Here is a 23,645-nt window from a genome sequence, read left to right on the forward strand (position 1 = left end):
TTGTAGAGAATATTTCAACATTTTAACTGTCATCCATACTGTATTAATTATAATGTTACACAATCAACATCTTTTGGACAACTACATGATTTATGTCGAGAATTCTATAATTGGGCTCTATTTTAAGTAAAATGGAATCTTCTGTTCTGAGAAATGCAATTTGGATAGACAAATACTGGTTTAATTGTGATAGAAAGATTAATTTTCAAAAATATAACTTTTGTAGTGAAAAAAAATCCATTTTTAGTACAAGAGGTTTATTATCAATGGCAGTTTTTTTTAAACAAATTTTTTATGTATTTCTATTTTTAGAAACTCTTTGATTGATTCCATTTTATACTACAGTATGCTGAATGGTGATTGATATATTCTGTTAGTTTTGATCTCCATTAAGTCTGAACTATGAAATGAATTTGCTTTCTCTGTACAAACTGTATAGATCTTTGCCGAAAAATTTAAAAAAACTTGTCCTTATGTCACATATAATGAACTTGATCGCATATGCACTATAGTTTTAAAAGAATGCAGTTTTGTATAGATGTTGAATTTGTTCATTTTGAACAGGTTGTTAAGCACTTAATGTATCATCTAGTCATTTTTTAAAAAATTAATGAATGTTATTAAGTGTGTTATTTTTTAATATTGTACTTAAAATAATTTTTTATGATGTGTATATTTCTTAAAATTAAACGGAAGTCTCACTCATACACTAGTCAGAGGTATGGTAAAATAGTCAATAAATTTGCTTTTAATATCTCAGAAAATTTTGGAAAAAGAAGTATGAAGCTAGTGACATTATAAAAGAGTATAAGAAAAATATTTCATTCTTTGATATTTTTTTTCTCTGTGGGAGAACCCTTTACAGAATGCCAGAGTATTTTCATATGTTTAGATATCTTATTTAATGAAATTTTACAATTGAAAGTATATGATTAATTGCAATATAGAAGGAAATAAATGCATGTTCCTCATTTTTGGGACACCATTATATGTGTCCAATACAACATGATTGGTAAAGTCTTCTAAATTCAAAATAGCATCTTGTATAGTCAGAGAAGTAATGTCTATCTTTAGTAATGTGACTGTGTTGAATTTATTAAGATAAGTTACAATATCACTGATGGGAAAATAAGGAAGGCACACACACACAAAAAGGAGGTCAACCAAAAAATTTAATTAGAAAATTTGCTATATTGTAATAAAAATGCAAGGAAAAATTTCCTAGAGTTATTTGTAAAATTTCATGCAGATGTTTGCGATTAAAATTATGAACCTTCTAGGACTTGAAAAAGAGTTCATTTTAAAACTGAAAAATGTGTTGTCTGGTATTTCCTTCCTCTGAATGCATTTTCAGATTTTTAAAAAAAAAATTATTTTACCTTTTTTGCTGAAATTTCACTTAACATTATTTAACTCAAAAAAATTTATGCTAATACTGCACTGTATCTAATTTTATGTAATTCTATATTGCCTATATGCTGTAATTTTCATGCTCAAAGAATTACTCTTGTATAGTTCTTGCTTGCTGGATGAAAATATTATCATGATATATATTATTACTATTGTTAAAAGCCAGTGTTAAAGGATGATTTTTTCTTAGCTACAGTAATTGTATACATGACAAATATCTGATCTTTTTGAAAAGATTCAAAAGCTAATTTTACAATATACAGTCATGTGATGATATTTCTGCTAGATTGTAGAAGATTCATTATAATGCTGTTTTTTTAATATGGATAGACCTAAATGATTTTGTTGATTCATGTAATTTCTCCTTTTATGATGAAATACAGCACACCCTAAAAATTTTAACTCAGGTTGAAAGATACTTTACATAAAAATAATTTTTTCTTTTTTTTCCGTATTATCTAACATTTTTATTTTCAATAAATGAATTTTATTATATTTAGGATATACTTTACCTCTTTGTATCTTTGTGGCTGATATTCCATTCTAAAAATTTCTGTAAAGGTTAGATCTTGATTATGATGATTTAAACAAACTCTATATTAGCATTAAATTCACTAAAAGTTCATTTTAGAAATAAATTGTGATCATATATCCATTTAAAATTATAAATGTATTTTTTTCAGGACATGAGTCAGAGTACTAGTACTTCTTCTGGTTTAGGTTATAAGCACAGCACACTTCAAGACACTTTTAGAATTATTAGTGAGCAATCAACATCAAGACCTGGATGTGTGATAGAACTAGATGCTATTTCTGATGCAACTCATGTATGTTGATTTTACAATTATAAATGACATTGTGCAAGTTAATAGATAAAAATATATGTTTACTATAATATTTTTGTAATTATAGTATGTATATTATTATAATATTTTTGTGTACCTTGTACCATTTTCAAGATAATCATCATAATGAAACCCTAACTAATCAGTTTTTCTGGATCAGATTCTTCCTATGATGATGTAATTGGTTAAATTTATGGAACAACAATATGAAATTAATTTTATTTTTTGAAAAACCATTGATGCATCTTATATATATATATATTTGAATAAACAAACATATAAAAATAATTCTTGAAAAAATTGCCATGTATCCATCATAAGTTTTTTCCTACTTATTCAATATGTGAAGTCGTTAATTTTTTTTTTCAATTTAAAACTGGCTATGATTTTTAAAAAAATGATTAATCTTTTATGAAATTTCAGTATTCTTAATTCCGGCTTCATTTCAGATTGCCTTAAAAAATAGTGAGATTAGTCTTACAAATAACTTAAATTTTGATATGAAAAGAGTGAGATCCCTAAATGGATCTTACTGTATTCTTTTAACTCCTTTTTTCTCTGTTCTATAAAGCTTGGTTAATATTTCTTTTTTGTTATTTGTTTAGTAGAATTTTATGATTAATATATAAGTATTAATGAATTTTATGTTAATTGAATTAAATGCATATATTTATCTTTGATTTTCAATTACTAAAAATATTAATTGTATTTTTTTAGGATTGGCAAAATACTCAATTATTGCATGTCTTTCAAGAACAACTAATTTCTAGCTCTCCTCACAGAAGAAATGCGAAGGAAGCTAGTAACATTAGTTTAGTTCAGCCTGATCTTCAGGCAATAGTTGATTTAAGACACAGCTCAGTTTTTGAAGAACCATTTTATCTTGTAGTTTTAGAGAAGCAAGAAGAAAAATCGGTTCTACATATGTGGAAGATTATCATTGCATCTCCATTTGGAGCTGAAGGTAAAATAATATAAATTTCATTATAGTTACATGGCAATGGACAATGGATGTTAAGTTATTAGAAGATTGTTTAGATATTTAAAAATGATATTAGCAATTTTCCATCTTGAAATTAATTCTCTAATTAAAGAGAATTCTGATATTTATATAGCAGTATTTTGATATTTATATGCTTGTTTCTCTATTCAATGCATAAACATTGTGGCATAATGAAATACTAAGCACAGAACCAGTTGTCAAATTTAAGAGGAAATAAAAATGCATTAAAAGTTAAAAAGAAGTTTCTTCCATATATTAATATGTCATTTTTATGAATGAAACTACGCAAATTCAAAACTCTATCATTATTAAAATTGATTATGTTGATCAATTTGGGCTTCCAATTATATTTTTTATTATTATTTGAGATTATTTTTTTTTCATTGCTTTAACATTTTTCAAAAAAAAAAAAAATGCTAATAAATGCAGTATAAGTTAGGAACAAAATATTTTTTTTATGAAATGTTGAGATATAATAAATTTTTATTACAGGAAAGTTTAAGGTTTAAAAAAATCTGTTTGACTTTTTTTTATAATACCCCTTTACATTTCTCAGAATTCTATCTATTAAAAGTGCTTCTTTTATATTTACAATTATTTTTCTTATAAAAATACATTTTTTTAAAACTTTCTAGATCATGAGCATCAGAGTTTTTCCTATGTTCCTGATAGTAATCTAGTTCAAGAGAGTGATCATTCCAATCAGTCCTCCAGAAGTATGTCACCTGATCATAATCATGATGCATCTTATCCTTTATCGCAAGTGTCTCCACTCCGAATCACTACTGTAAAGGTGATTTTCATTTCCAGAAATATTGATTGCATATTCCTTAAAAGTGTGATTTTTAAATATAAATATTTAATCATTTAATTGTAGGAAAATAATGTATGGTTTATATAGAACAAGTGCAAAGGTATTGTTTTATTATTAGTGAGATTGTACTGTGTTTGATTGCTGTCTATAGCCATATGATATATCGGTTATTACACCTAGAAGGAGGCAATCAGTAATAAGATGAAATATATTTGGAGAAATATTATTCTTTGTCTATTAATAAATGAAGTGTCAGGTCTTTAAATGTATTATTTAACGAGTTCTTTAAATGCATGGACAAGCTCTTGAAATGCATTATTTAAGATTAATTTTTATGATGCTTCAGTCAAATATTTACAAGAATTTTAAAGAATTTTTCCATACAGTTTTGTTTATATTTTTGTGTTTCATAACATGTTATGCTTTCTTTTGTAATTTTTAAAAAAATAAAATCATTAGAACTTTAGTGGTAGTGAAAATTATTTACCTCTGTAAAATATTTTAATTAAAATAATTTTGAAAATATACAAATAACGAAAAAGGACTGTAAAATTTTTCTTTCACTGGAGTGTTATATTTAAAATGTTATTCTTGCATTTAAAAATGCTGTTTAAAATGTTATCATAAATAAGTAAAAGAATACTTTTCTGTTTAACTGATTATTTTCTAGAAATGAAATGGAATTCTTAAATAGGTTGTACACTGTAGAAATCTAAATTACTAAACAAATATTAATGTTTACTCACAAATGCAATGAAGTGTCAAGAAAATTTAAAAATATGTTTAGATTATTATGTAAAGATTATTTTAAAATTATAGTTATCATTTATATTGAATGGACGTATTATAGATAGTTTAAATTTTTCATTTACCTCTAAGTTATCACTCACATTGTTTAATTATATTTTATACTTCTCCAAAAATTATTAATAATTTATGAAAAGTATTTACTTTTAGTTGTTTTTTAAATATTTCAGATGTAGAATTAATATTCACATTTTGATTAAAATTAAAATCGTAGGTAGTACAAGAATTTGTATGTTTTATTATTCACTTTAAAGTATTATTTTAAATTCAGTTTAGATTTTTTTACTATATATTATAGAAAATATCATATATTATAACTTTTATATATATATATAATATTTGATGCTGGAACATTTCTTATAATCATTTGTTATACATATTTCATATTTTGCTCATCTGAAGTAGAAATTAGATTTTAATAAAGATTTCATAGCATTTAACTAAAAAAATTATTTTTATTAATAAAAGACATAAAAGTATTTTCATCCACATCAATACTAGTCATACCAATTTGTAATTATATGAAATAAAAAGAATTTGTAAATCGGTGTCTATTGCTTATTTATAAAATATTGCAACTTTCAGGTAAGTTTACGCAACTATTATCTAAATTTCCATTTTTGCAATTCTTATGTGTTTTTGTATAGTTATGATTTGAGAATATACTTTTTCTGTAGTTATTAATAAAGAGAATGTGTATAGGTTTGCACTCAAGTAATGCCTCTGCCGGATGATGTTGAAATTGTTCATGCAACACCTGCTGCTGGTCATCTTAGTTCATCAAATATATATCCTGCTTGCTTTGCACCATATCTTATTTGCACTGCTTGTTCAGACTACACAGTTCGGTAAATCTTTTTATTTTCATTTTAATCTTAAAAGTATTATATATCATTATGTACTAATGGAATAGTATATATATGTAATATAAGAATGGTATTATTTGTAAGAATTTTATTATTAATACTTATTAAATATTTTTAGTGAATACAAGCTTTTACTTCTGTTTAAGAATACATTATTTTTAATGATTCTGCAGTTGTGTATCAAATATTTTTATTGATCAAAATTGTCAAATACCTAATATCTTTAAAGGCTATAATAAAAATATTTTTAAAATTAGTCACTGTGTGAAAGATCTTGTATTTTAGACAATGTCATATTATATAACAAATAAATACTGTTACTATAAAATTGTTGTTATATTTTTCAACTCTGTAAATTTATTGTGAACAATATTTTCAACTATTATCTGAAATTAGTATTTTTTATATTATTAATTTAAATATTGTTATTTTTATCTAGAAAAACAATCTTTTTTTATGATAAATGTAAACTTTTAAAACTTTTTTGTTCATTTTCTATTAAACTTTTTTTAAAGCAGTAATTACACATGTTATAAACAAGTTACTTAATTTTCTATACATTTTGAAATTTGTGACCATTTTTGCTACTGAATGTCTCGTTAAAATATGTTACTTTATTGAAAGTGAGAGAAAAAGAATGACTTTAGATTATAGCTATGAAATGGGCACTAAATTAATTTAATATTGATATTGAGTAAAGTATCTAAATTCATTTTTGGTAGTGAATAATCTGTTGTAGATTTGTTGAATAAGATTAAAATTTTAATAAATGAAATAATTAATTAATTAAACAAGGTTTGCAACTAGAGACCAAACATTTCAGAATAATCATGATAATAATGCTTTCTCTGATTAAAAAATGCTCTGATTAAAAAAAAATATATAGTTTTTTTAAATTCAGAATTGTCCTATTTATTTATAAATAAATAAGCCTTGACAACAGTTTAAAAAAAATGGTTAGATTTAATTTACAAAACAATTTCGACAAATCTCTTTCCTAGTTTGTACTCTATGTATAAGATTTAAGATATTCTTTTGTAACTGATGATTGTTAATTTTTTTACAAATATTTCAATGTTTTTTAAAAAAAAATTATTTTGAAAATGCTAATTTATTTTGTTTTAATTTTGCCCAATTCTGTGCTTTCTATTGCCTTTTCCCTGCCCATTAATATCTACAATTTTAATTTCTAAAGCAGTGTTATTACAATCTTTTTAATAATTTATCATAATAGATTCTTGATTTTTCTGTTTTAAAGAAAGATAATTAATTATTTTCTCTTTAAAAGATTTTGGAAGTGTGAAATATTAGAAACTGGAAATAAAGATGAAGTAGAATACAACTGGGTTGAGTGGGAAATGATGCTAAACAAATCACCTAGTTCTGTTCGAGTTTCAGGTAATTATTTTATTGTTTCATATTGGTGTAAGGTCATTTAGTTTTATACATGTATATTCAAAATAGTAAAAATATTGATAATAATTAAACTAAATTATGATATTAATAGCATGGTAAGACTAGTTATGTTTTTGAAAGTAATTTTTGTAGCAGAAAAGATAAAAAAAGTGATTTTAAAAATAAATTGGATTAAATCCACAGCAAAAAATTGGTGAATACTATATTTATATATTTGATAAATGCAACAAAAAATTTTATTTAAAAATTATAAAAATATTTCAAAATTATTTTCTGATTTTTAAAAGTTATTTTTATTTATTTTATTTATATCATTTTTTACTCATATCTACAATAGAAGAAGAATCATTTTTATTCATTTCAAATAGAAGAAGAAACATTATCTAGTTCATTAGGAGAAATAAAAAGCATGTTTCTGTAAAAAGTTTTAATTTAAATGCAAGAATTGTCTATTAAATGCTTTTTGTTAATTTAATTGTAGTTTAATATTGACTAATTAATTTTTTTAATTACATAGGTCAGCCGTTGTTTGTAAGCTGTGCATACAGTGGAAGAATGGCATGTGCATTCAAGCATGGAAAGTCATTTACTCGCCATAATTCAAAAAATCCAGAAAGTCGATTTATAAACGTAGGTGTATCGATATTTGAATGTGAATCTACTGGAGGTTCTGAATGGATGATGGAGGACACCATAAATCTTAGAAATGTCAGCTTACCTGTTCCAAAACTTAGCCTTAATTTGGAATCTCTTGTTGATGCCTCACAACGAAACAAAAGAACTGCTGATACTCTGTTACAAAAACTTTCTACTGATGAGACTGCTAATGAGCGTCTGCCTTTACAAAGACTTTTGTCAGTGCCTAGCTATGCAACTTTGCAAACTCTCCGCCAAGCAATAACAGAAAAGGGAAATCAAGATTTATTGGCACCTAAATCTTTAGTGCAGTTAGATTGGGTCTCTGCTGAAGACGGTTCTCATATACTTACTGTTGCCATTGGATCTAAGGTAAATAGCAGCATAGTTTTAATTGTGTGAGCTTTTTAAACTGTGAATAACATAAAAGACTTCTGAGACATGAAAATTCACATGCCGTTTTTTCTCATATTCTTCAATATTTGTTATAACAAGAAAGTCGTAAATTTCATTTTTACCTAAAGCATTTTATGAATATTTGCTGAATGATTCTTAAATCTAAATTCTTCAGTTTATTATTAATTAATACATTTCCTTATTTATTTTTATAATTAGGGTTTAGGGTTTGTAGATATTTTATGTGGGATAGGAGTTCAACTTAATTAAAAGGGCATTTGAAAGAATAGAAAACCTGATTTAAACTAATCTTATCTAAGATTTTGTCAACTTTTTTGATATTCAGTTTCATAAATTTAAAGAATGACTTATGTTTGTAAATGTAAATGTTGCTACTCACTTTTCATTGTAATATGAAATCATGAAAATATGATAGTGAATACAAAATGAGCATATATTAGTTTACAAATAGGAACAGTTTTTATTTATAACTATGCAAATATGAAAATAAAATTATTTTAAGATAGAGTAGTGTTCAGACTTTTCACAAATATATACTTTTTACAAATCAGCCTCTCTCTAATACCCAACTTAATTTAAAACTTGTTTCAGTAAATTTTTAAAAAAATATATTGAAGACATTGAAATCAAAATAACTCTAAAGTAAAATTAAATTTCAAAGAATTTGTCTCACAAAATTGTTGGAACCAATAAAAATTCCTTTTAAAAAGATGCTTATTTGTTGCAAAACATTGAATTTTTTTCCCTTCTCATGTAACATTTAGAAAATTGAGGCAGGTCATGTTAAGTGACAAAATGTTTATTGTAGCTGCCCTTTATTACTCTAAGATTGTTTTATTAGTAAATTATTTCTAGTTATCTATTTGAATGTATATTTGGATTATTTAAAAAAATTTAGATACAATTGCATATGCTTATAGGATATTTTTCTAATATTCTGTTGGAAACTTTGTGGTAAAATTAATATTTCACTGGAGCATTTATGTGCATTTATCATTACTTATATATTAAACACATTAATCTTCCCTCCCCCCCCCCCCAAAAAAAACACGCACATCAAAGATTGCATACTGATAGGATGTCCCATATCTAGCTAAATTTACCAGTGATCTTCAAGGTTGTGAAATTAATGTTGAGCAATTAAAAATTACATCTCACTCAAATGTGAATGTAAAATATTTAGAGGATATCTATCTACACACTTAGTGTACAATGTTACTAATCTGCTGGTACCTTGCAATTATTATTTTGTAAATTATTCAGTTATGAAATTCTGTATTAAGAATTGCTGTTCCATTGAAATTACAAATACTGTATTTATACATAAGACATTTTTTTTAGAAACTAATAACCTTCACATTGAATTAATCGATTGTGGTTATTCAACAATATGTTTATTATTTTAATAAAATTAGCTGAAACTAAATATTTTATGCAATATTTTGTTAATTTTAATCCCATTGTTATTATTTTGTTTAGATGCTTTTCAGCAATTCAGAGCATACTAAAAAGGTATATGTGTACATCGGGTACAGAGTATTTATTTCAGCATTTCTCTGCAGTGTTTAATATATATATGCCAGTTTTTCGTTTTCTCATTTAAGAAATATAGAGAAAGTATAATCATCAAAAAAATTCATACTTAATATTTTTACATATCTTTACATTTTTAGATCTCCCTGAATTTAAAAAACACATTTTTGACATTATGTTTGTTTAGGACAAAAATAAAAAGCTTTGAGCTGGATTGAGGAAATTTGGTATGTGTTTATGCCAAATTTGTAAATTTTTATCAAATTTTGATTGAAATCCATTCAGAAGTTTGTCTGTCCAAATTTAAGTTAACATGATAACTATAAAATGAAGAGAGCTAAATGGGTAAATTTGATACAAAGATTTAACATCTAAAGTATAGATACTACCTTATTGGAAATAAATCCTTCCATGGGTTGGTTTTCCTGTTGGTCTGTATTTTCAAAAACATGTAAATGCAATGACTTAAATATATGAATTTTGTATGTTTTCTTTTGATTACAATTATAGTTTTATGTCAAATTTTGGTTTCAATTAGTAAGAAACAACACATCTTAAACACTAATTTGATTTTCGGGTTCCTGTTGTTAAATGTTGTGGATTATTTATCAACAAATTGCATCAAGAGTCGCTATTAATTCAGTAAAAATATTAAATTCATGCCAAAGTTATATTAATATATTAATATTTTGTAGCTATTATTTGACAGTAAGCCATTCATACTCTTACCTCAGATCCACAATTTTATGTGTGTGGAGGGGATAGTACTTTTATTGGAGAGTGTTTTGAAGAAACCATTCCTGCAGGTTTCTGTTAAATAATTTGACCCAGTTCATATAGAGAGCATATGAAATTTTAATTAAGCATCTGATATCTATTTGCTTAAAACTGTGTTCTTATAGGTTCTTCTCTTTTCGCCTGTATCAAATGATATTGCACAAGCTAACGTCCAAGCAATGAAAGCATCAAAATCAGCTAGTCGTCCACTTTTGAAGCAAGCATCTTCGATGGTATTGCCTTTATCATGCAATGATGAAATTCGTTGGATGCGAATAAGAAGTACACCTCTGAAGACAGCAGATTCTCTTCCACCTATCCCAATGCAATTGTCTTGGGTACGTCATGGTATACTTGTTGTTGGAATGGATAGTGAAATGCACATATATTCCCAGTGGAGAGTGCCTGTTTGTAACGGTAAGAATTTTATACTAAATTCTGTATTATTATTTGTATTCTGAAAAAATTTTTATATTTGTATTTCTTAAAATTGTATAAAATTTTAGCACTACTTATTTGCAAAAAATGGAAGTTGGAGCTTTTGAAAATATGTGAATATATCCAGGAATGAAAAATTTGCTTGCATTCATATGCATTAAAAAGAATTGTAAAATAGATTACAGAAGCTTCTAAGCACATATAGGATTTCAGACAGTGAGTTTAGCTCCTAGATTAAGATTCCTAAGCAAAAATATCTTAAAAGTCTGAAACAAAACATCATGTCTCCTATTACAGCAATGCAGGTATAAAGATGATAAAATACTTTACTTTTATAAAAATAAAATATATAATATTTTTAAATGCTGAATAATATTTGTAACTTTTTTAAAGATTAAGTTCCTTTTTAATTTAAAATTTTATTTAATTTCATTTTTTTTACACCAAAAAGTTTTATTTCATAAAATAAAAATTAAATTGGAATCTAGTGAATTGATTTCAAATTTGGAGAAATTTTTAAGAAAGAAGGTTTTAACTATAGAGAATTTAATTAAAAGAAATTTTTTAATTTAAAAGTAGACTAGAAGCAAATGAAACTATCAACAATAGACCTTTATTTTGTCAAAATTTTATTGTCAATTTGCAGTTTTACTTAACATAGATTCTTTACTGTTAACTAACATTATAAGCTTTTAGTTTTTATACTTGAAAACAAAAATATGCGATCTATTTATGTTTTTCTTTTAATTGAAAATCTACATTTTTTTTAATCAAAAAATTCAAACTTTAGCCTCTTTCCATGAGACCTAAATATTTTTCAATTTATCTCGAACATATTGGTAATATGTGATTATCGTGATATTTTTATAATTGTAAAATTTCTGTGATATACCTTAATGCATACGAACAAAAAAAAGGGGGGGGGATATACACAAAGTTTATAAATGTAGTTCGAATTAAAGGCTTATCACAAAGTCTGAAATTTACAAATCTATCTTCTCAAGCCCCAGCCAGGTTGTCCATGTGTGAATAAAAATCAAACTATTAAGAATAATTTTTATTCTCTAGTTTAATGGATCAAGGAGGGGCATTAAATGTTATTACTATATTTAACTAATCTCAACTGTAATTCATTTGACTCGCCATAAAACCTCCTAATTATGATGTCCACAAAGAAAGTGTCTAGTGAGAAATAATTTTTAGAATTTCATTGTCGTTTGAAAATTATGTATGAGGAATTTTATATCAAAATGCTAATGCTTAATTGTATGGAGATGAGAAACATTAATTATATTCCTGATTATTAAACATTATTTTGATATACTAGGGATTTTTAAGCTTAAGGGAATTGTGGATGTTGATCTTAGAAAAATGTGTTGTTTTCATTTCAAAAACCTTTCTGATCCCATCAGACTATCACTTTAATATTAAGTGATTGCAATTAACAGTGAAGATTAGCTATATCAGTAAATCAAAGATAAAAGGCAGAATTTCAAAGCATTTATTATATGAAATACTTTTCTCATAATTAGTATATATTAGTTGTTCTGCATTCATTTTCTGCAAAAGCTTGGTCATTTTCTAGCCTGAAGAAAGAATGTTTAACAGGAAATTCTTTAATACCATACCATACCATTCTATTTCATTGATTTACTGTTTACAAATATAATAAATATTGTTGGCGGAGCTGCAGTAGGATTAATTGGTAATTAAAGATAAAAATCCTCATCTTAGGAATTCTTGATTCTTTGCATGTACATTTTTCTTTTATTTTCATTTCTTCTAAATTCCCACATGTATCTAAAAAAGCATGAGAATAAATAAATGAATAAAATAAACTTGAATGAAGGTATATTACTTTCTTATATTGTTACTGAAAACTTATTTATCAAATTGTTTAGTAATTAGATTAAATTTTTTAAGATTTATTAATAAATAAACTTAATAAAAAATTACTTCTTTTACTTGTAGATCGTGGACAAGCTCCAGAATCTGAAAAGGATGAACCACTTGTTGATGATCGCAAATTAACAGAAGAAGAGCTTCTAACAAGAGCCCAAGAATCTTCACAGTTGAGGTTACCTACTACTTCAGGTACTTTATCTCGTTCTACATCCAGTAATGTTCTTACTGCTGCTGCTGAAACAAAAAGAAAGAAGTCTGAGGCTGCTAAGCCCCAGAGGTAAACATTTCTTTAATTTTAATTTGAATGTATTGTAATGATTAGTGCCAGATAATATGAAACATTCTTTCTGTGTTAGCATTCTGTACTAAAACAATTTTTTGAAGAATTTTTAAATGTAAAATTAGAGAATGCAAAATTTTTGTGAATTGGCTATTTAGAAAGGCCTTAATTTAACATGTTCTGAATGATCAGGGATTGTTTTTTAAAAATAATTAATTTGAAATTTTCTCCTTTGATTCTTTTTTTTTTTTTTAAATTTTACAATATAAAGAATTATTAATGTCTTTTGTTGTCTTTTGTCTTCTTTAAAAGAATTATTAATGAGAATTTTAATTCTACATTTTTTTTTGTTTACAAAATGTCATTTTTGAATTTTATTGCGAAATGTTTATTAATATTGGTTTAATTTTTAGTAATATGCTCTTTTTAAAAAATTATTTCAGGGAAAGTATTGCAAGTATTGGTCCTATGCCTGATTTTGGATTGTTTGAAGCAAGCAGACTTGCTTGTCCTATTCTTCCTCAGTACCATCCTAAGCAATTAATGGAACTTTTAGGATTTGGAAAACTTCGAAGAGTTAAAGCAATTTTGAGCCATTTAGTTCGGTGCCTCTCTGGATCAGAAAACATCAAGGTAAATTAAAAACATTTTAAATTTTATAAAAAAATAAGCTAGTAAGGTACAGTTTTAGAACCATATTCTTCCATTATTATCCACTGATTCTAAGTTATTCATTTGTAATTCACTTTTCAATAAATATTGTGTCCTTTGATTAAATTTATCCCTTTTTAAATTGGAAAGTTTTGTCAGTTCATTATAAAATTGGCTTTAATTAATGAAAGATAGTATTTTCAAGCCATAATGTAATATGCATTATGTTATAATTTTACTTTTATAATTTTTTAAGAGAATCTAAGAGCTTTTTAACTGAATTTTTTTTAATCAAAAAATTCATTAAATGGCTGCTTAAATTTTTTTTATCAGGTGGTAAATTCTTTTTATAATTTTTGTTGAATAATAAGTAAAGTATGTAACTATAATTTAAACTGTGATGTATGAATGACTTTTGAAATTTCAGTAACATACATTCATTATATGCAATTCATAAGTACATTATTTGTCAAGAATGATAAGTATTAAAAATATGAACAAATCACAAAAGAAATTGTGTAGTTAGTATACTGCAAGAATGAGCATCTTGCACATTATTTTCAGAATCTTTTAACATAGTATCGATTTGAACTTGGCAGAAATTTCACTTTACTATTTAGAATAAATCCTTTAAGTATATAAATACTTTTTAACTCTATTCTGATATCTAACTGATTGTTTTGCAGCATAGAAAAAGTGTACTTGGATTTAAGTTAGGAAACAAGCATTTATATCAAAGTTCATATTTAAAATATTTGGTACTTAAGTTTGTTTGTTTTTTTCTTTTCAAATTTATAAGGAAATAAGGATTTGTTAATATTCATAAACTTTGACTATCTATTTATAAGAAGTATTCAGATTTTTTTTAAATGCTGATTCTCATCTATTGTTTGAGGCATTTTTAGCAGAATTTTCTAAATTATTTTATTACACCAAATTAATTATTTTATAAAAATAATTATACAGTTATGAAATATTCCTTTGTTCATTCAGTACTAGTTAATAATACCATTTTTTGTTGATAAATGTGAAATTATTATTTTTATTTTTGTCTTAGTAATCTTTCATAATTGCATCCTTTTTTTTTTATTTGTTAACCTCACCCCCCCCTCTAATAACTGAATTAATTTTTTAAATCCTTAATTTTTCTTTGATAGCAAATATTCATATTTGTTAATTGTCTTAAGATTTCTTGAGTTAAAAAAAAAAAAAAAACAGTTTAAAAATATTCTGCTGCATATCAACCAAAAATATGGCTCATTTTTTTTTTTCTCAAATCATTTTTCAAAATTTAAAGTTTACAAAATCGGAATAATAGCTGCTTGAAGAATTAAGCACTTTTTCTCTCTGGATTATTAAAATTTTATATTATTCAGCAAAATAAATAAATGAATGGAAAAGTAATCTTATTGTTTGATTTCGTCTTACCAGAATATAGCAATATTATGAATGATATTTTATAGAAAACTTACCTGCAAGTACCTGAATCAGTTGGAAATGAAGAAGAAGGGGATGAAACAAATAGAACTTGGTCACGTACTAGGGCCATGTCTATGGCTGCGAGCTCTTCTCCTTTGCCACATAGCCCAAATGATCAACGTGGATCAGTTTCTGTATTTCCAGAAGAAGTCACTTTAGATTATGTAGAGATTCAGTCTATTCCTCCCCTTCCATTATTTACATTAATTGCTGCTGACAAAGAATTGCATTCACAGACTGTTCAGACTACTCAAGATGAAGCATTAGATCAGGTTAGTATTTTATCGCTTTTATTATTTTCTTTTCATGTTTGAAAAATCATACTTAAGATGATATGGTATTTTTTTTCTTTTCAATATAGGATTATAGTGGTCTTTTTGATGTCTCAATGCATATGGAAGACAGTCTTGATGATATTCTTCATTCTAAATCGGTTTCTGGAGAAAACAAAAGAGAAAGGCCGTCCTTTAGTGGAAATGAAAGAAAAGTTAATTTGACAAACTTTAGTCCAAATCAGGTAAAAGTTTTTTTTAAAGTACTTTACAATTTACTTATTTATATCTATGCCTAAAAATAAGATTAAAATTTTTCTGAAGTTTTCTATGAGTAAATACTTAATATGAGCCAAATTATTTTCTTTAAATTTTGTTCTTAGTTCTTCTTGTACATTTTATTTGCAAGTATTACTATATATATTCATAATGATATTTTCAAAAATATTTTTAAAAATTTTGACAGTTCATTTCTGTTAAGATTTTAAAAATGTTCATCAAATCTCTGGATTTATTTTCTTCCATTAAAATATGTTCACCTTTGTTTATAACCTTTTAAGAATGTTACTACTGTTTTAACTTATATGAATTTTTGTAATATAATTTTGATATTTTTTTTTTTTAAAAAGAAGAAATTATTGTAAAGAAAGCTTTTATTTAGGATCTTAGATAGATCCTAAATAAAAGCTTTAGAGGATCTTTAATAGAAAAAGATATAGTTTTTAAAAACAATTTAGCTATTTCCAGTAATACCATTTTTAGAAAATTAATCTTAACAATTCAGAAAATTAGCTGCATATGACCTTTATATAGTAGGAAATGAATGTTAAACCAGTTTGCATCTTTTTATTCCTTCAAAATGACAAATGTCCTTATTTTTTGATGCAATAAGCAAGAAATTGTTGGTTTGGCATTTACATTCACTTAAATGATAATTTGTTTCCTATTGTTAAAGATACATGGATCTAGCATTATTGTGCTGGAAAATTATAATTATCTCTTTGTTCATTCCAGCCATTTTATGGGGATTGTTTCTTTTGATTATCTGGTTGAGAATAATATTTCATTCAATCTATCAATTGCTTACACTAAGAGAAACAGTAATTATTTACATTCGAAACAGTAATCATTTACATCCGTCTAGACCCTTCAAGTTATAGTTTTTTTTTTTTTTTTTTTTTTTTTTTGCTTGAAGACAATCCTGTACTACAAGCTTTCTTTTGTTTTCACCAAGATCATTTGGTGCTTATTCTTATAAAGAACCCATATCTCATACCTGATAACTAATGACCATAAAAATGAATCTTTCTCCTTTCATTGAAAATGCAAATCCTATATTGAAATATGATACAGGAGTTTGTTATCTGTTAAATGATGTGGAGCTCATTCTTCAGAAGACTTATGCTTCTGAAGAATGATCTTCAGATGTTTATAACCTAGCAGATCTTTTTGTTATTATTTGTGAAAAGTCAGTGCACCATTGTTTGTGGAATATTTAAAACTAGTGGCTTTTGGCGACCAGCCGGTTCATCAGTATTACCGCTCGCTACAATTTTCAATTAAATATTTAAAGTAACTGGTCTCTTAATAAATTCTCAAACAAAACATTTTTAATCTTTAAATTTTGATAGTCATACCAAACTTATACTGTTGTTTAGATCGTTTCGTTCAATTTGCTATATATATATTTTCCTAATGTGTTGTCATTTCCGATAAAACTTCAACTTTAATTTAAAGTGGAAATGCTGAAATTAGTATAAAGATTAGCAATTAGTATAAAGATATTTTTTAATGAAACCAAGCTTTTTATTTTATTTAACATTTTTATTGTTATTTTTTTATTATTATTATTATTATTGAATATGAGTATTGCAAACAGAATCGCTCAGTATTTAAGTCCTCAGATTCAGCATAAAATTCAGCTTTTAGTTTTGCTTTCAAAAGGATTGAAATGAAATCAATAAAAATATTTTGTTCTGGCCTATAAATATATTTCAAAAATTATGAAGTCTAAATTTAATGCAGTAAGGTATCAGATTCTGAGAAATATTCTGGATACACCAAATTTTAAATAAATGAATGAATGTTTCTATTTTCAACGATCAACTAAGACTTATTTACGAAGTTTTGAATGTTAAAAATTTAGAAAAACTCAACATTTTCATAATCTTAGGCCAATTAATCTTGAGAAACCTGCATGCTGATTGGCATATTTTCTTTGAAACGATCGATGGAAAATCTAAAATTATCCTTTTTTTTATTGAATAGTAATATTCAAATTTTTATAAATCAGTCAGTTTAAGTGATTGATTTAGTTGATTGGAAATTAACTCTTTTTATTTAAAATATTAGTGTTTCAAGAATATTTTGTTATTCGTGATTTCCACAGCAGAAGCTTTATGTAAAATCAAAAATTCGTTATTTATTAGAGCATTTATTGAATCAAGTTACATAAAATATAATCATTTTCCATTCAGACCATTTTAGCAGATCTGTGTCTTACTAAAGGTTTACAAATTAGCTGTGTGGCCCTGATTTGAATTTGAATTTGATTGAATATCCTGTTCATATTAAATAAAACTTGCCTTAAAATAAAACTGATTTATTGGATTAATAATATAGAGAGTGTAAAAGATCATAAAATAATTTTTCTTGAATTTATTTTAAAAAAAAATAATATTTCATATTTGTTTCATTTCCTACAGTCACATGCTGAAAATTATATTTTTCAGATTTCATTTCCAAAAAGATTTAATTTATTTTTAGTTGGAGCTTTAATCAATGTGATGGCAACACTTTGAAAAAAGCTAATTTTTTTCCATGAATGCGAAACGTGCTTGTGCAGTTTAAATTTTTTTTTTATTTTGTACGAAAAAAATTGTTGAAAAATATATTTAAAATATTTATTTAAAAATTCATTAAAAATAGAAATTTAATTTCAAGGTTAAAAGGTATCATTTAAAAGATAAATTTTTGATCTTTAACTTCATCTAAAAATCTTTTTTGTGCGGTAATATTTTTGGAAGTTATAGCAGCAATATGCCAAAATTTCGCTTATTTTTTTAAATAAATAAAATTCTAATTAAAAATTCGAAAAAATAACCCCCAGGTGCACATTTCCAGCCTCCAAGGTATACACGTGCCAAATTTGGTAGCTGTAGGTTGAATGGGCTGGCCTGTAGAGCGCCAACACACACACACACACACACACACACACACACACCACACACACACACACAGCTTTATTATAAGTATAGATAATCACCAAGTTATAGATTGCATATCATGGGTTTTCATCAGCCTGAGTCTTTATTAGTTGAATGAGCAGCTGCTGTATTTTATCTTCCAGATGAAAATGCCATTTCTAAACTTCCTCAAACTAAACATAAATTATCTGAAAGTTCTAAGTACTATTCCAATACGAATGTAAATCTTCATTGCTGTATCCTTAGTGATGTTGTTCCTTTTTAAAACAATGCAATATCATACACCAGACATGCTTTTTAAAAAATTTTCCATTCTTAAAGGCTTATGAAAGGATGCACTTTCGTGTTAACTAAATGTATTCTATGAAGCTAGAAGTTGACTGAATATAAAGATCATATTATTTGACAGATTTGGTTTCATGTTTGTATAAATATTATAATTAAAGTAGCTATATCTAGTTAAAGAAAGACTCTGTGTGGGAAAATCCATTATTTGATATTACATGTATTTAATTAGCATTTTCAATTGATAGGTAATATTAGCACACAGACCTTCCTTATAATTTTTATTGGTGGTGGAAAGTCAAATAAATAACCATTCAATTGAGATTTTATTTGCATTTTGGATTTGAAATCACTGAATATTTATTAACAGAAATGAAACAAAATTTTATAATTAGCTCATACTTTATTGTTAGCTATCTAACAATCTAAAAAACCCTACTAATATCACTTTATCTAACTTTTATAAGCGTTTAATGTTATAGTTTGAGACTTTTATCTTTTTTAAAAATTCTGATGACAATTTCTTTTAAAATAAAATATTTTAGGCTGCATCATTGACACATTTCTTAACACATTCACATTTGCCTGGCCTTTCAAGTTTAGATCAGATGCATCTCTTGGCTTTAGCTGACACAGTTGCTTCTTTCAACACTGCATTATCTGACAGATTTGGTACTGAGCCAGGTAAATAATTTTTTTTCTTGGTTTGTTTTAAACTGATTAAAAAGATCAACAACAAAGAAATAAATAAAATATGCAGTGAAATTATTTTTGTTTATTAAAAAATATCTTGATTTCTATAATTTTTTACACACTTTTGAATTTTTCAATTACATTAATAAGCTATCACAATATTATTTTATTAAACATAGAAAATAAATACTTTGTTTGAGTACAACTATTGTTTGCATTTAAAGTTCTTTTAGGCATTAATAATTTTTTTACCCCTTCTCATATTTATAATATATTTATCATTTTAGATGAATAATATTCTATTTCTGCTATTTTTTTTTCTTTGATTGCTCTTGGAAAGAATTTGTTTGATTTTTTTTAAAGCAATAATATATATGTATAAATCAAGTATATTTTAATTTAAGCAGATGCTGTTTTAAAATGAAACTTCAGAAATGATATTTTGAGGCGACAAATTTTTCTGTCTTCAGAATAAAAGAGTTTGTAGCAAATAAAATATTTTTTTATTCTAAGCAATCCTTTAATCTTAGTGTAATTGTAAGTTATTAAGTGGAAAGACACTATTCTTCCTTTTTTAAAAATAAAAATTACTTTATAGGAGAAATTTAATTTTTTCTTTCAGTACATAACTACCTCCTTTGTTATTATTTGCATATGAATGTAAATTCTGCTTACTCTTTCATATATTTTTCTATGAACATATAATCTGACCTTGAATGTGCATAATTTTAAATAGATATAAGTGATAAATTCAATTTTTCTATATTCTTAAAATTAAATTATTTTCTAACTGCTTAAATTCAAACTTAATAAAGCACTCCAGAGTGTGTGTAGACATCTGGCTTTCATATTTACTTGAGTCTAATTTCTGTAACTTTAAAAATGCATTGTTAGGTTATAATATTATATGAAAATCATATGCCTAAAATAAATGCTCACACAGCTCTAAAAATCTCTGAATCCCTGTATTTAACCCTGAATCTTTTCCCACAGTCTTGTTTCCTGTTTTCTACATCATGATGGTAAGTGTAATGATTAGGTTCCTAAACAGAAAACATTTGAAAGCTTATATATGAATTTTTTTCTAATAATGAGCTAAAGGAATAAAGTTGATTTATATACTCTCCTTCCACTTATTATCCCAAAGAATTATATTTCATACATATAATTATTAGTTGAGAATGTAATTGCTATATATTAATATGATATCTTATGTGTTTTTTCTTTCACTAATTTGCTTTTTGATTATTAAATTTTTTTATTGTTTTAGTGGTTTCGAAAGGTCCAAACAAAACTAATGTAGAAGGACTGAATGTGACTGTTACAACAGGTAATTTCAATATACTTTCATTTCCATGCTTTCTTTATTGAGAAGAGCATTATTATGATATTTTTATATGAATTAATATAGAATGTAATTTTTTAACTGTACAATTTTGAATGAATTCTGAAGCATAAACAATTTTAGTCTGAATGATGCATTGCAATATGACAATCGTATTCCTGATTAGAGCACTAAAAATGTATCTTACAAAATTATCCTCCCCCCCCCTTAAATGGAGAAAATCATGTATGTATGTGATATTAATATTTTTGATAATGTTTGTATGATGACAGTAATTTTAGTAAATAAAAAAAACTACTGACCAGTAATTATTTGTTACATTAATTTATGAAGTTTTATGGCTAAATAAAATTAGATGATTTAATTATATGTACCTTAATTTCATACTCCTCTGTAATGTTAGATGAAAGTTACTTTTAACAGCAGTTTGTTTACTCTTTAATCTTTTCCTAACTAATATGCTTGAATTTTGCTCAGTTTCTTTTGAATTTATATGGTTTTTAAAATTAAGTTGTCAAGCTAATTGTGTATTTAAGAAGTGGTCTGCAGTTGTAAATATTTATTAATTATGAAAAATTTACAGAAAATTACCATTTTTATTCATTTAATACCTGTTGTGTTGAATCATTGTTTAAGTACATTTCGTTGTAATGGTATGAAATATAAAGTTTTCTTTTGGAGGAACAAAGTTAAAATGCTTACGAGCTTATTACAGTGTTAGAAACACATACAAAGAATAAAAATTTACAAACTAAGTAAAACAATACCTTTTTTTTTAGGCATATATTTAATTGATGAGCTGAAAACACTAATTGATCTTTTCATGTATACCATTGTTAAGAAAGATTATTTTCCATCACTTTGAAGTATCTTGTGAGATATTATCAATTTGATGATAGTGCTTGAAATGAACTGGATAAATTTATCAAGCTATTTTCAGAAAGTAACCTTTGAATTTTTTTTATTAGATGAAGATTGATGTTCTCACCAAAGGTCTTATGCCACTGTTGATATGTTCATAAAATGCACTATTTAGACTTAAATTTACCAGAACATTCTGTGCAAAAAATCTGATGATTTTTGTTTATAAATGAAAACACTTGAATTAAAATGTAGATTAAACTTTCATTGTAATAATGTATCAATTTATATAAATTAGAGATGCGATTTGTGAAAGCAGAGTGTATAAGAGAAAATTACATTTGGAAAAGAAAATTGTGGATTTATTGTAAATAATATGCTAATAAATGTGTTATTAAGTGTTAATATAGTTTATTTGGCTTTTTGAAAAATAAATTTGATATTTTTAGAAGTATTTCTTGTGACAGATATAGGACAGAAACTATTATAACAAATATTCTAATAAAGCAAACTATTCATTGCCTAAATAAACATTCTAAAAAAGCAACAGTACAATATTTTGGTAGTTATTTCAAAATGCATTAAAACTTTCAAAATAGATTATTCTTAGACTGATTATCAAATTTATTTCTATCTTTACTTTGGACAATATAGACAAATGGTTGAAATCATAATTTTTTCATTTTTTTTAAATTTTAGATTCTTTAGATGATTGTGGTTTGAGATTCCTATTAGCTGTAAGGCACTATGTCTACTTAACCTTATGCCTACCCCTTTCTCAACGAGCACAATTGCAAAATCAAGGCTTGGGAAGTCACAGTTTAGTGTGGGCCTTTCATTCAGAAACTCAAGAAGAATTGCTACAGCTCATTCCATGCATGCAAAAAGGTACTCTCAAATGGAGTGAATTGAGGGAGCTTGGTGTAGGATGGTGGGTTAGAAGCAATGCTGTTTTGAAAAGACTTATGGAAAAAGTAAGTTGAATCTTTCTTATATAATTGATCTCTTTTGTGATTGATATCTAATGAGGAAATACTTTTTCAGGTTGCAAAAGCTGCATTTTTTTTTTATCTCTTTTCTGATTGATATCTCAAGAGGAAATACTTTTTCAGGTTGCAAAAGCTGCATTTCAAGCAAAAAATGATCCAATGGATGCTGCTTTATATTATTTGGCAATGAAAAAGAAAACTTTGCTTTGGGGTTTATTTAGGTAAGTGTTGTATTCTCTATAAAAGCTCCTTTTTTTCCCCCTCCCCTTCAAATGCTTTAAGCTTTAATGCAGTTTTTTTGCACTTTTAAAATCTTTTTACAATTAATTTGTTTTACTATATTTTAAAACTTCTGATTAAGAGGATAATATTTTGTTAACTATACATTCATTCTGGATTTTTACTAAGTGTAAACATCCATTTATGCAACTAAATCAAGGTTTCTCTAACTCACCTTTTTCTTTTCTTTTCATCTCCTTATTTCTAATTATTTGCTTTGTGAGTTTCTTGATTTCAAACTATATTATATTTTTATGATGCCATATTTTAGAAATTTTAATATGAAACAAAAATATTATAGATTTGTTGTGTAGTGTATAAGATGTTTTTGTTACATTATTTACAAAAACACAGCATAGATTATTACATTTACTGGAAGGAAGCTACTCTGTTTGTTTCTGCTGTACTTATTTGTATATTGATAAAGTGATATTTTAA

The 23,645-nt window shown here is 25.6% G+C and overlaps 1 protein-coding gene across 4 annotated transcripts in view; it reads left to right on the top strand.

Annotated features, from left to right (window-relative positions):
• LOC129961682 (dmX-like protein 2) overlaps positions 1-23,645 on the top strand; it is a 92,254-nt gene that overhangs the window by 27,648 nt on the left and 40,961 nt on the right. For all 4 annotated transcript variants that reach the window (XM_056075212.1, XM_056075216.1, XM_056075215.1 and 1 more), the window contains exons 17-31: positions 2,094-2,237; positions 2,973-3,219; positions 3,894-4,051; positions 5,582-5,727; positions 7,034-7,143; positions 7,679-8,169; positions 10,650-10,941; positions 12,934-13,144; positions 13,591-13,780; positions 15,262-15,549; positions 15,639-15,794; positions 19,586-19,724; positions 21,004-21,063; positions 22,639-22,913; positions 23,052-23,149. In XM_056075212.1, the coding sequence (XP_055931187.1) occupies positions 2,094-2,237; positions 2,973-3,219; positions 3,894-4,051; positions 5,582-5,727; positions 7,034-7,143; positions 7,679-8,169; positions 10,650-10,941; positions 12,934-13,144; positions 13,591-13,780; positions 15,262-15,549; positions 15,639-15,794; positions 19,586-19,724; positions 21,004-21,063; positions 22,639-22,913; positions 23,052-23,149 (3,005 nt within the window). The remainder of the gene's footprint in view (positions 1-2,093; positions 2,238-2,972; positions 3,220-3,893; positions 4,052-5,581; positions 5,728-7,033; positions 7,144-7,678; positions 8,170-10,649; positions 10,942-12,933; positions 13,145-13,590; positions 13,781-15,261; positions 15,550-15,638; positions 15,795-19,585; positions 19,725-21,003; positions 21,064-22,638; positions 22,914-23,051; positions 23,150-23,645) is intronic.

This window comes from Argiope bruennichi, chromosome 2, assembly GCF_947563725.1.
Source record: "Argiope bruennichi chromosome 2, qqArgBrue1.1, whole genome shotgun sequence".
Classification (NCBI taxonomy): domain Eukaryota; kingdom Metazoa; phylum Arthropoda; class Arachnida; order Araneae; family Araneidae; genus Argiope; species Argiope bruennichi.